The sequence below is a fragment of the Pocillopora verrucosa genome, chromosome 9 (assembly GCF_036669915.1).
Source record: "Pocillopora verrucosa isolate sample1 chromosome 9, ASM3666991v2, whole genome shotgun sequence".
Lineage (NCBI taxonomy): Eukaryota > Metazoa > Cnidaria > Anthozoa > Scleractinia > Pocilloporidae > Pocillopora > Pocillopora verrucosa.
The window spans coordinates 7837041-7850939 of record NC_089320.1 but is presented as its reverse complement, the minus strand read 5'-3'; the positions used below and the strand labels follow the sequence as shown (position 1 = coordinate 7850939).

The following is a 13899-nucleotide window of genomic DNA, read 5'->3' as shown; positions in this document are numbered from 1 at the left end:
GGCGAATACTGCTCCAAGGATTTTGGATCTTTATATTTGATGATAGCCTCGTCCAGCGCCTGCACTTGATGAGAATTGTAATTCAACCTAAAGCTGATGTTCAAATCATTTAGGAATTCTTTTCCTTAAATAGTTTGCCTAAGTTTTTATCTCCACGATAGGACATTTTGGAGATATCACCAGGATGAATATTGTATAAATTTCAAGAAATCCGTTCCGAGCAATTATTCTCGAGAAAGCCGGACCACATAAAACCCGATCGGTTGACAAGTTTTCTCTCAAACTAGGCGCGCGGTGGATACTCATAGCAATTGGTAGTCTAAGAAAAACTTTCAACTCCGCCACAGAAACCTCTGTCCATGAATCTGGTTCCCTGCTTCTCTGTGCCAAAACCTGGTGCGCAGAGTGGTTCCCCTTACAATAGTTCCCACAATGCAATTGTCCATGAAGAGCTGATGAAAATCGACAGGTAAACTGCCTCTTGCTTTTGCCGTGATCACGACGCAATTAACTTTAGGGAATTTGGGCTCGTGCTGAGCACATTCGTGAGGCATCAAGCCACAAAGGGTAAAGAAGAACTTAGTGACCCACGTTAAACAGCCGAGCCCGAGGCGCGATAACACGCTCTTCGTTATTCTTAGTAGCTCTTATCTCTGTAAGAATGGAAAATGTAAATAAATTTCGATTGGAAAGCTAACCATCAACTAATGTTTCCACTGCTTTAGGGGAAGTCGTCAACAAATTCATGCGATAAGTTGCTTTTTAGTCAAATGCTAATTCGCTGAAACTGATTGGTCTGCCTTGCCTTGATTCTGGTTGCGGTAAATCTACTAGAGCAGTGTCCATCTAATTCTTCTTGATCAATTTCGATTCATCGACAAATTAAGAGCGTTCGATTCAGTTCATTAATAAATGATCGAAAACTTCGTATAGTAAACGTGATAAAGGCAAAAGTAATACAACAGTTTTAACGAACCAGACGTCAGCTCCTTCAATATGTGTTATTTTCAAACATTTCTAAGTAGATTTAATCTGAGTCAAAGATTCTGTGTTATTAAAATTTTTCGCGTTGAAGTGATAAGAGTTACACCCGAAAAAGTATAATTCCATTTAATACCCTTGTTTGACGCATACCTCTGTGTCACACAACCCTGTAAAACCAGGTGATGATGCTACAACCCTCAAAGTGGGATTAAACGAAATGCAAAACCTCAAAGGGGTGTCTGGACTTTTCGTTGATAAGGCAGAGTATGTGGTTTTAGCGCAGCTGTAACTCTGACCTTGCAAACTTTTAATATTAAGCGCAAACGCCCTTTGGGTTTTCAAAGAGAAAAAAAGAAGTAGAAACTATTGAGCGCTAAAGTGAAATACGGTAGGTTTATCTACTCTGGCTCATTTCGTAAAAGTAGCGTGTACAGGGTCAGTTGATCTATTTAAATTTTCGTTCAATTCTTCGGCAAACTTCTCGGTTAATGATGTGCTTTTCAGTGACCTGCGGTGTTATCATTAGCCCATTTCACTTGAATCTCTATATTTAGCGTGTCTTGTCAAACAAAAGACGAGTAAAAAACACTACTCAGGTTTTCAAAGCATTGACGTTGTTGCAGCATAGCTGCCAACCTCTGTAAATTTTTTTTTCTTTTTACCTAGGTAATTAGTAGAGGCCATTAACCCTTTCTTTTTATCCAGTTAGCATGTATCGGGTATTTGTGTGTTGTTAGTGTGAAACTACTAATGCAATAATTACACAAACTTTTCATTTTAAAATGATGGAAACACGACAAAGATTACACTCCTCCTGTCGTAGTTTCACCCTCGGAAATCTCGGACATATAAGGAGGTCGCACTAAACCAACCACAGATTGTGCTCCCTCCCTGACAACCAACAAATTAGCATCAACAAACTGGGGCATTAGTTGCTCTCTATTCCAGCTACAAACATGGATATTAATGTCGTTAGGCACGATCAATTAAGATGGTACTGGGGATTCAATCTATCTGATCCTCCGTTTGAAGTTCTGGCTTAATCAAGGGAACTTACTACCACGCAACAAGGGAAGTTTATCTTCACATCCACCTTCATTACTGTTCATCTACTGTTCGAACCTCTCTACAAAGTCTAACTTGGGAAGAAAGGAACGAAAATTTTGTCGTTAGGTAGCGGTTAATTGAGGGTACGTGCAGCGTGAATTCTGTTTTCTCTGAAGGGCAGAGCATTCTAACTTCTTAAAAAAAAAGAACAAAACAAAACAACTGAGCAAAGCAACATCAACAACAACACCAAGACACGTACAAAATAAAAAAAGGTAACTGAATCAAAGCAGAGCAATTCTTCGGAAACCAAAAGCTCATGTTGAGAATAATAACAAAACGAAACGAGTGATTCAGAATGATTAGATACAAGTTTGCAGAACAGCTGTTTTTAGTTACACAGACATTTATTACGCCTCTGTATAACACTGTCAAGGATTGTGTGCCCGATTGATTTGTCCAGCTGTTGGATTTGTCACGCATTTTACTTTGTCAAACGTCCACTTAGTGATTAACTTATGGTCATGGAGATGTTATGCAGCATTCACGCAGCACCTTTGCGGCCTTTGCCTTGTGAAGAGTGTCTAGAGGGAAAAAGGCCCAAGTGAACTGTCATTCAGGGAAAAATAAAAATGTTCGGTGCGAAGAGGTGGTCGTTGTAGAGGGATGGCCGTCAGCGTTGGTTTGACCTTAGTTTCCTTATTTAGGAGGGAAGTTCTAGAGGTCGTGGGGTAAGATGTGTGCCCAATCACAATGAGTTCGTGATCCCCACGTGCATCTGTCTCTTAGAAACAAAACGATCTACGTAATATTCAGTGACGTCCTCCAAGTTTAGTTGTCAAAAGAGCGGCAGCAAGCTTATGCCGGCAACATGTTCTCCTTGGTGTTGATAGCAATTTCAGCTTTGGTCCCTGCCAATGGCGCTGATTTGTCTGCTGAGTTTGCTCACGAAGCAGTTTTAGATACTTACGAGAAAATGAAACTGTTCTGGACGGTGAACTGGGAAAATAAAACCGTATCCTTTGCTGTCGAGGCAGCAACAACAGGGTGGGTTGGTTTCGGTATCTCTTCGGGTAATGGAAATATGGCCGGAAGCGACATGGTTATCGGATGGGTGAAGGACTCTAAGGGTTACCTAACGGTAAGTGACGAGTGAGCAAGAATTTTTGCCGAAAGGACACTAGTCACGGTGAAGTTCTAAGCAGAAGAAAAAGGTTGAGAAATTAAAGAAGGAATGAACGTCATTACGACATCTGGATTTAGACGACTATTTTTAATTATATTTTAATTTATTATAATTTAATTACTGACTGGGTTAGTGGCGTAAAATCTTACAGTATATAGACTGTGTTAGTCGCATATTACGCCGTTATATATATTCCCACTAAAACAGCCAAAGTGGTGTTTGACACTGCAGTTTTAGCCGTTTGGATCAAAACGTTCAATACTTTCAAACCAGTGCCTAAATTTAGGATGTATTCGTAGTTGCACAGAAACATAGCAGTCTGTTCAAGAAAAGATTTGCTCTTCTGTTAACATTGCTTACATTTTGAGCAGTATCAGCACAACATTGACCCGTTGTCACGCTAACGTGTCTGTATATAAAGGTAAACTGATGCTTCTAAAATTGTTTTGTTATTTAAGTGACGTAAAATAGTTTTGTATTCCACGTCATCTTTGGTAAACAAATTAAAAAGGAGCAAACTACTTGCCTTTTAAAGAGAATTGACCCTACCAAGCTGTATATTTTTCATTGCAGTCTGCAGTTAAGCTGCAAATCAGTAAAGCTTAACTTAAAAAAATAAATAAATACCTGGCTTAAGTCTGCGAGTGCATACCACGGTTAGTTTTTGATCTTGTTTTATTTACTTTTTTTAAGGACCGGTTTGCTGATGCCCAAAGCTGTCCACCGTTGGACAAAGAAAACAATTACAACTTTACTGGGTTTGAGGAAAGCGAAGGGAAAACTGTGTTGAGATTTTGTAGGAAATTTGACACCTGTGATCCTCGCGACAGGAAGATTGAGGTAGTCATTAACGTAGTCAGAAGCCGATTACTTCATTACTTGAGTTAATGGCTCGTGACATAGCCTGTTCGTGTTTTTCCGTATCAGTCAGCTCGGCCAAAATATTTAATCATAGCTTAAAAGGTAATTCTGCTGCGTTTTTAAGGCAGTGTCACTGTGTCTGAGTAAACTGTATACCGTGTTGCTAATGATTATCATTCAACTGTTCAGCGCTAATTAAGAAGCAGTCTCCCTAAAAGCGGTCCGGCGCGTTTCGGGTCGAAAAATTGATTTCTTTCAAACTTCGTCCAGGAATCTGTCTTAGTCTAAAAGTAATCGGTACCACCTTGGTTTTTTCAAATACAGCAAAATAATTTTTTTCTGAGCAAAAATCGCTTCAGCGCTCAAACGCCCGTTTTTAATAACACCGATTGTCAAAAATAACACAAATTGCCGAGCTAGTTTTTTTTTAGAAAATTCTAGTTTGAAGGATTTGTTTTGTTTCGCATATTTAGATCAACCCTTTTTACGAACAAAGCACATAAGTTTTGTTTTTTTAATGGCCTTTTTTTCGACTTTGAAGTTTCAGAGTCGAAGTTTTCACATTCGTTGTTTTTAACGTGAATTCCTTTCTAGTTGATATAAGTGAATCATCAAATAAATGATGAAACTTCAAGTTCTCACGAAGTCGCCAGAAATAAAATATTTCATGAAAACCCACAAAACAAACCAGAAGGAATTTTTCCAAGACGATAAGATATCTGTGCACCGCCGTCGGGTCGCAAAATAATTTTTTTAACTTGGTAACTTAAATAATGCGTCACGCAACCTCAGGTTTGTCAGTAATGAATATAGGTGCACTGAACTCTGTCATTTAAGTTCCTTCTTGATGCTTCGTCCATGTCAATAAGCCAGAAGTTTTCAAGTAATTGTCTACGATAGAAGTTTTGACCGGAACAGAAAGTAAATCAACCAGGTAGAATAGTTCCAAAGACTACAGAGTGTACGAGACTTGGTTTTTTTTTTTTTTTTCCCAGTAATTCATCCCATTTCCGTACCGAAAAGGGCACGGGTGTGTTTCCATCAATCAATTTTTGGCATACAACCTTATGCAGTCCCAAACCTCACCGCATCAGTATTTTACTCAGTACTTTTCTGGTCCTGGCGTTTTAAAAAACTTAAATAAATGCAAACTTTTCTTATTTTCTCACTTCGTCCAAGTGTTCCTTCCTAAAGGTCTCCTACGCATAATTCAGAATCCAAATAATCCAAACCGTCACAAATGTCGATGACAAAGTTGTGGAATTTCAATTTACTGAAATTATTGTTTGAAACTTGCCTTGCTTAATTTTACTCTTTTATGAATGAGCAATCTTCGACAATTTTTATAGTTTCTTAACCAAACTTGATTTGGTGTTTCTTGATTTAGATAGGATTTCAAAATGCTTGCACATTTCCTTGAGCATCTTAACCTTGAGAAATGAAAGTTTGTTTTTAAATGCCATTTCGCAAAGGTTTTAGACATCATAGATCATTGTATGCTTGACGCCAATTTCAGACTGTATGGCTACACTGACTTTCTCGAGCATTTGTTCATCGGTTAGCAAGGCATACTGTTCAGCTAGCTCTTCATTATCGTCAGGCTCAGCGTCATCGCTGGAGGTTTCCTTGCCATCTCATTGCTTTCTCTTCGCAGAGAGTCGGAAGAAATGTCCCTGGATTTGAAGCTTTGAAAGCCATTACATCATCTATTAAACATTTGTGTGCCACCGGTGTTGCGAGCATTGTTGGTGTTGCGATTTTTTACGAACCCATAGTTTATAAACACAAAAGAGGGGACCTTTCAATAAATAAGTTCTCGTTGCGAAATTTTGTTAAATTAAAGGTTGCATTTTCGAATTAAAAGGACTGTACTTTAACTGCTGTTAAGATGAACGGTTTCCAAATGAACAACATGAAATATTCTGAATAAACCTGAATCTCGTCATAGCTATCCTGGCTTCCGAAGTTTTTCCCCCTTTCTCATTAATTGACCGATAAACAAAACGATAGGTTGCCTATAGCTGAGAGTCAGCTTTCGGCGGCTTTGTTTTTCTATATGAAGATAAGGATTTTCTTTACTTAATGGTTTTTATCCTAATGCAAGTCAAGAAAAAGCTTTTATGGACTCAATTCACGCTTCAATCATAAATTAGCCGTATAAATTTTGTCTACTTTTGAGACCGCTTCATGTGCATTGTTAGGTCGAATTTTCGAAAATGGGCGCAATTTGTTGGCCGGCTATTGAGCGAGAAGTCCGCCGAAACCTCAGGACGTTTTTATATTTCCGTGCTCTTCTACCCTATTTTAGCCAGTCTGAATAAAAATACCTTGGGAAAGAAGTTGGAGTTTGCGCTGAGCCGAGATAAAAAGTTGCATATTCCAGGTCATAGCGGTAGCGTCAAAGTAGGTTTTAACCAAAAAAAATTCAGTGGAAAAAAACTGTTAACAAAACGTATGTTATTTGCCCTCAGAAAGGGTTGATTTATATATGCGAAACAAAACAAAACCTTCAAACTAGAATATTGTGAAAAGACGAGCTCGGCAATTTGTGCTATTTTTGATAATCGGTGTTGTTAAAAACGGGCGTTTGAGCGCTGAAGCGATTTTCGCTTAGGAAAAAAAATTGTTTTGCTGTATTTGAAAAAACCAAGGTGGTTCCGATTACTTTTGAACTAAGATAGATTCCTGGGCGAAGTTTGAAGGAAATCGATTTTTCTAGCGAAACACACCGGACCGTTTTTAGGGAGACTGTGTCATAATTTTGAATGATAATAATGTTCTCTCATTTCTCCTTCAAAGCAAAGAAAGTAAATTGGTATTATCCCTTTTCACCCCACTTTTTTTTTTTTTTAATTTCTTTTTTTGACAGGAGGGCACCACTAAGGTCGTGTTTGCATATCATGCAGAGGACCCCACTTCTGAGGACGATATGAAGAAACATACATTCCGAGGGGCGAAGAGCATTCTACTTCTTAACAACATGGACAAAAAACAAGTGAACGAAACCGGGTGGCAGCAGTTTTACGTCACGAATAGAAATGTTAGATACAGATAAAAAGTTCTTATTTTAGTGTTCTACATTTTGGAGATTGTTATCGAAAGTGAAGATTGTAGAGTGTCCATTCAGGGAATTTGAAGCTAACTCAAAATGTAAATTTTTTTTTTCAGGTAACAATTCCTAAAGAGCGCACAACTTATTGGTGTTCTCTTATCCAACTACCCGAGTTCAAATCAAAGCATCATATTACAAAGGTGAGTACAGAATTGCAAAACATTGCAATAAAACCTGTTTTCATCCAATTATATCTTATTATGGTTAAGTGACCAATCAATGTAGAAGGCCACCGCTTAGATTCTTGCGAAAATAAGTAAAAAATATGAACTTGCATGTTCAGGAATGCGTTGATAACAAATTGTTTATACGGTCCAACTGAGTTCTCCAAAGAAAAACAATTTGGTAGTCGGCGGGATTTATTGACCTTGCCACAACCTTTGACATTTCACTCGTGCATTTCAAAACTCTCCACTTATGAGTCAACGGTAACGAAATGTTTAGGTGTAGGGAAGTACCTAAGGTAAGTTTACGAAAGGTGTATCAATTGATCTATGCGGCCAAGGTTTCACAAACGTTTTTGTTCTTAGTGGAATTCTAGAGATTTGTAGCAACTAATCATTAAGAAGAAGTAAAGCGTTACACTATTGATGTTGGTGTCGCTTCCAAAGAAGTTTCAGTATATTGCTTTTTTATAGTTTGAGCCATACGTAACACCTGGAAACGAAGGAATCGTGCATCATTTAATCGTCTACGAGTGTCATGGGAATTTTAGTAATGCTTCCTTATATGGTTCTGGCTTTGACTGTTCTGTACCCAATATGCCTCTACGAAGTTGTTATGACTACAGTGTCGTTGCTGTTTGGGCTGTTGGTGGTACGGTAAGACGTTTAACTTACAGCTCGCCCGAGGAAAGTAACTTTAAATTTGAAATATTTTGACTTTTGAAAGGTTTTTCGTTACTCTTCCTAAAAAAATGTATGTTTTACTATCAAATAGGCATTTTATTATCCACCGAAGGCTGGGTATCCAGTTGATACGAACTCGCCAAGGACGTTTTTTCTTGAGCTACACTATGACAATCCTAATGCAATTGAAGGTTAGCACCTCACATTCTGCGTCTTTTGTTTGTTTCAATTTTTAGTTGAGGAGAAGAAACAATGAGAGGTGTATTTTGCCCTCAGCTATAAAATATCTATTTACCTCAACATTTTTTTTTGTCAAATAGGACGAAAAGACAGCTCAGGGATTCGTTTTTACTACACTTCTCATCTCCGTGAGTACGACGCTGGGATAATGTGTGTTGGAGAAAGAATAAGTAAATTTGCGATAATCCCACCAAAACAGGAATCTTGGTTGACTGTGGGTTACTGTCCCAAGGAATGCTATCTGGTAAATTGTCTCAAACGTTCACAATCACTTGCGTTTCCATGAAAACTTCTTATTCACCCCCATGCCATCCAGAGTTTTTAAAAAAAATAAAAAATAAAAAATGGCAATGTGGTGAAGCTGGCATCGAAAAGGGGCAAAACACATGTGGTTAACAACTTATGATTTCACCTTTTTTTATACACGGTGCATTACAGTGCCTAGGAACGTGTGTCTTAAATTTACATCAGCATTTAACATAAAGCACTTTTTTTTTTTCATAGGAAGACTTGCAGGCGACTAAGCTCCCTGAAAAAGGAATAAAAGTGTTTGCTGCCCTTCTTCACACCCACCTGCAGGGTAAGTCACCTTGCGCTTCTTTCGTTATTTAGAAGTGCATGGTGGTTGTTGTTTGTTTATATGTACGCTTGTCTGATTTATGTTTCCACGTTCTGTTGATAGTCATACGTCATTATGGAGCTAAACCTTGATATCATTGAGTTTTGTTTTCATCTGCAGGGCGTGCAACATGGACAAAGCATGTTCGCAACGGAGTTGAGTTACCAGAAATTGCAAGAGATGACCATTATGATTTTAACTTTCAGGTAATTTATACTTCATACCTCAGGTGCGACTTAATGTGGCATAAGATCCACTATTAGCATTTGCCGAATACACAAGAATTATTATACAATATGCTAACCCCTCATCAACTTATCCTTTATTTCACTTGAATCAATTTGTCCAGTCGGAACTACTAATATTTTCACGACATCCAGAATACTTTAATTTTCAATATATATATTTGTCGTTTTACCCAGTCAGTACTGACAACATCTGGGATTATCGCGACCTCATAAGATAACTCTTCCAGTTGTCAGTGGTCGCTCACGGAAGTCATAGTACCACCATAACCTCAACACTGTGGGCACTGTGACCATTCCCTATTAAGATTCAAGTGCTCCTTCGAGTGTCGAAAGGTGATACATTATAATAAGTGCCTCAGTTCATCTTTCACTACGTGAGCCATAAGACATTGCTGGCTGCCAAGCTGCGAAATGATTTTATCGAAAAAACTGTTATTAATTTTCCAACAGTTAACTTTCACTTGTTATTCCGCAGGATATACAAGTTTTGAGAGAGGAGGCTCACATCAAACCGGTTTGAGAAAAACTTTGATTTTAGAGCCAGTTTTTCATAGAATCACATTTTATATTATCTCATGAAAGGATAATAATTGATGTGAGTTAGACGATGTGTCCTACTGATTTATTTAATGCACTCAAGCTTCCACGCAACCATGTGATTGAATAATCTGGAAGAACAACATTGCTTATGATCATTTTACGTTCCTTTTTTTTTTTTTAATTAAATTAGATTAAGTTAATGTGAGTTTGATCTTTTCTATCAAATCGAGTTTTAAGAATTCGCATCCAGATGATCGCTGCACATTTTGTTTTCTTCACTGACGTCTTTTTCCTATCCTTCAGGAGGACGACTTAATTCATTTCTGCAAATACGAGACAATGGATCGCGATACACTCGTGCAGGCAAGTGCGATATCTGGGCCCTCAAAAAAAGCTGTTAGTTTCTTTACAGCAGTGACACCTCTCTCAATCTCTATTTCAAGTGATTGCAATAAAAACATGCCATCATTGATTTCACTTTACATGGTGCATGACAGAGTGACAGATAATGTACTCCTACTCCACTTACAGGCTGGTTTCTCCACCACTCAAGAAATGTGTCTGAATTACATGTTTTACTATCCTCGAATGGTGAATGCTACAGCATATTGCTCCAGCTCTCTACGTAAGCCAGTGTACGACTTCATCAAAGAACGCTTGTAAGTGAATTAATACTTTCTTGTTCAAGTAATGTTGAAATTAGATCTTGTCTGCTTCCACGAAACCACCTTAATACGTCTGTCGAGAAAATAATCAAAACGTAGCATCAAAAGTGCGAACAACAGCTCAAGTAAAACCGGTGTTGCATGCTCTGCCACCTGAAATCTTTCGCATTTCTCAACAAGAATCCTGTTTTTGGGAGCTATTTTATTGAATAATTACCCATCCGCACTTAATTTCACGAGTACTTTCATCGCCTATCAATGAAAAGCAAGGAGTTTAACACTAAAGTGTTGGTATTCGGGGCATTGTAATTATTCCCTAGATATGCTATTTGTGTATTTGGTTCATTCCCATGCTGTCGTGCTGAGGTATCCCCCCCTGAAAGGAAGGAATGAATTTCTCTTACAAAGGGCCTATTTCATTCTTCGCGTGAAACGAAATGATCCGTCCAGCAAGTTTCTTGAAGGTAACAGAACATTCAGCGTTGATCATGACTGGCATTCTTTCTTTGCCAAGTCGTCAAGAAGCTGGATAAATCTCATTGGCGTTCTAGTCAACTAACACAGTGAAAATTGAACAACAAATGAATTTAAGCACATGACTCTCTGACAGAGTATTATCCCTGTAACAGCCTAGAGAACAAAACTCAAAGCAAACTGCAAAAAGAAATGTTTGCGAATACGAAAAGAGTTGAAGAACACAGAGAAGATGAAAAGGAAACACACCATAGCACCAAAAGAAGCGAACATGACTGTGGAGTTAAACCAAAGATTGTCTATTAAATCGTAGAGGTATAGCATGTCTTGTTTTAAGCAATGTTTGGTTTCATTCTTTTTTTAACTTTAATTTTCCTTTGTCTAGCCCTTCCTTAAAGGAGTCAAAATGGTCAAATCCTCTCATTGGGGCAAATATCTCATGGACGAAGGAATTGGTATCTGACTTGAGGAAGAGATTCGATGAAGCAGAGACATTTCTTCCATATTGTCGCGCGGTCAGTAAACTGATGAGGGGCCCGTGCGAAACTCACTACAGTTAACATAGTGCAATTCTTAAGGGTGATAATGAGATCCCGACATAATGTGCATGAAAAGATGTCGAAATGACAGAACACAACAAACAGTGGGTGGTGGGTGTATGACCACGGGTGTGTGCCTGTTTACTGGGGGGGGGGGGGGGGGCTGGGAGGGTAAATGCCTCGCTATAGGCATAGTTTTCATCGTAATCGTAGTTTTCTTTATCTCCAATCTGATTCAGTATGTAACAGTAAGTCTGCCACCTCCTTAGAGGAGTAGAAGTAAGTGTGCAGCGCTGAGTTTTCCTTTGAACTATTGTTAACTATTTCCTTTCCAGAGACCTAACAACTACACATATCCGATTCCAAAGATCACGAAGCCCTTACCTCCTCGACAGTCCAACTGCCGTATAAGAAGCACGACACCAGCCCCTCCCGTTGGAGACGCCTTCTTGGTGAAGACCTCATACTCTACAGCAATATCCCTGCTAATTAGCTATTTCGTGTTCATGTGAACGATCAAAGATATGCCATCATGATCACGGTTCACAAATTGCTGGAGAGTACAATCTGCACTAAAACCAATGTTTGCTCCATATCTTAACGTAGAGATGATCTCTCAGAGGATTAACACTGCCGTAGTAGATACAGATAAATATCACTTAATGCATTATTAATATTCTTTTGGAATGACGTTAATGGCTAAGGCAGACGGAAAATAAACTCTGATTTCCCTCACCTTGTACTTGGTGTTCTCGATTACTCTATAATTCCCTTATTAAACCAGTTCTCTAATACTGCTGTAAAATATGGGGTTATTGTTCAAAGGAACAGTTGAATAAATTTTTACGGCTACAGAAACGCTACGCGAGAGTGATACTAGTTCCTAAGACAATTCAGCAATTTTATTTACTAAATTAGGTTGGCTTCCTTTTGACGACATCATTCGCGAAATTTCACAAAATCGGTAATGAGCATGGTCCAGAATATCTTTGGTTTCATATCACTTGATTGGTTTCTCCAAAACATTCTGATCAGTAAGGGGGGCTTGAAAATGTTTTCTTCTCCTTCGCGCACATTGTCATTTTGAAGTGGAGTGGAAATGAAGTTGATCCACAGGACCTTTTAAGATTTTGGATTTTTTTAGAAAATACTGTCATCGTAGGTATTACATCAATTTACATATATGTAAATGATTAAAAGTGATAAAAATCTAACCTTATTTAAGTCTCTCAATGGGAAAACCTGCTGCCAGAAGCTAACTTTTGATTAATTTTTACAGTTTTGCGGAGTGCTTCTTTGAAAGCAGAGATACAGAAGTGGTCAAAGCTAAGAGAGTTAATTGTATGAACCCTATTTAAATTCTTACTGCTTACTGTACTGGTAAATTATAAGTACAATTTTGAACAACTGCTACGAAAACGTTCTTTGAATTCATATCAGGGTAACAGAGAATGCATTGCTTCAAATAATCAAAAAATTAATTACTAAAAAAAAATTGACATGCGTGATCACAATCGTATCACCTTGCAGCGTGTAAATTCCCCTATTTAGCCACCCCCGGAAAGCTGGGGTTTATTGGCCAACCAATCAGAAACAATTAAGGATGCAATTTTTGCCCCAAAATGGAATTAGAGGTCTGAGCAGTGTTTTTAATTTCCTCATAAAAACTCACTACCGTTTACAAAGAGACGGTGAAAAGCTTACAAGAATGAGAGATTAAGCCATAATATTTATCATGAAGCGTTGCATAGCTTCGCCTGTTGGCTGCACTTGATGAGAAATTTAATTTAACCTTAAATTGGTGTTCAAATCATCAAGGAACTCTTTACCTTAATTGAATAGTTTACCAAAGTAAGGCATTTTGGAGTTATCACTAGGATGAGTATCATAATGATAAATTTTAAGAAATCTGTTCCGAACGATTATTCTTGAGAAAGCTAGACCACATAAAACCCGGTCAGTTGACCAGCTTTATCTCAAACTAGGCGCGCGCGGTGGATATTCATTGCAATGGCTAAGTAATGTGCGAAGTTTTAAAACGCACGTGTTTCGTTACTGTTTTGCCCATGAGATATTTTGTTTCACAACGTTCCCGTCGGGGTTTTCTTTAAGTTCACTAATACTAATGAGCTGAAGCGATGGATCTTAGCTGATCAATCAGTATCAGAGGGACACGACCATATCGTTGACAAAGAGCTTAAATGACCCAGGGCATGAGATGAGCACATTTGAGAGGCATCAAGCCACAAAGGGTAAAGAAGAACTTAGTGACCAGAGTAAAACAGCCGAGTGCGAGGCGCGATAACACGCCCTTCGTAATTCTTAGTAGCTCTTATCTCTGTAAGACTGGAAAATGCAAATAAATTTCGATTGCAAAGCTAACCATTAACTAACGTTCCCACTGCTTTAGGGGAAGTCGTCAACAAATTCATGCGATAAGTTGTTTTTCAGTCCAAATGCTAATTCGCTGAAACTGATTGGTCTGACTCGCCTTGATACTGTTTGCGGTAAATCTACTCGAGCAGCCTCCATCTAG

The 13899-nt window shown here is 38.4% G+C and overlaps 1 protein-coding gene across 1 annotated transcript; it reads left to right on the top strand.

Moving 5' to 3' along the window:
• Positions 1-2855: 2855 nt before the first annotated feature.
• Positions 2856-12098, top strand: LOC131784687 (DBH-like monooxygenase protein 1). The gene is made up of 14 exons (XM_066171772.1): positions 2856-3172; positions 3911-4057; positions 6948-7118; positions 7247-7330; positions 7829-8011; positions 8130-8229; positions 8359-8522; positions 8783-8858; positions 9018-9103; positions 9621-9659; positions 9989-10048; positions 10217-10344; positions 11210-11339; positions 11699-12098. Exons 1-14 carry the CDS (start codon positions 2903-2905, stop codon positions 11873-11875), a joined length of 1815 nt encoding a protein of 604 aa, XP_066027869.1. The 5' UTR covers positions 2856-2902; the 3' UTR covers positions 11876-12098.
• Positions 12099-13899: the final 1801 nt, after the last annotated feature.

Excerpts from the sequence above, each read along its gene's own strand:
- LOC131784687 (XM_066171772.1), top strand. The coding sequence starts at position 2,903 with ATGTTCTCCTTGGTGTTGATAGCAATTTCAGCTTTGGTCCCTGCCAAT. Across the intron at positions 4,058-6,947 it reads CTCGCGACAGGAAGATTGAG|GAGGGCACCACTAAGGTCGT; the intron begins GTAGTCATTAAC and ends TTTTTTTGACAG. Across the intron at positions 9,660-9,988 it reads AGGAGGCTCACATCAAACCG|GAGGACGACTTAATTCATTT; the intron begins GTTTGAGAAAAA and ends CCTATCCTTCAG.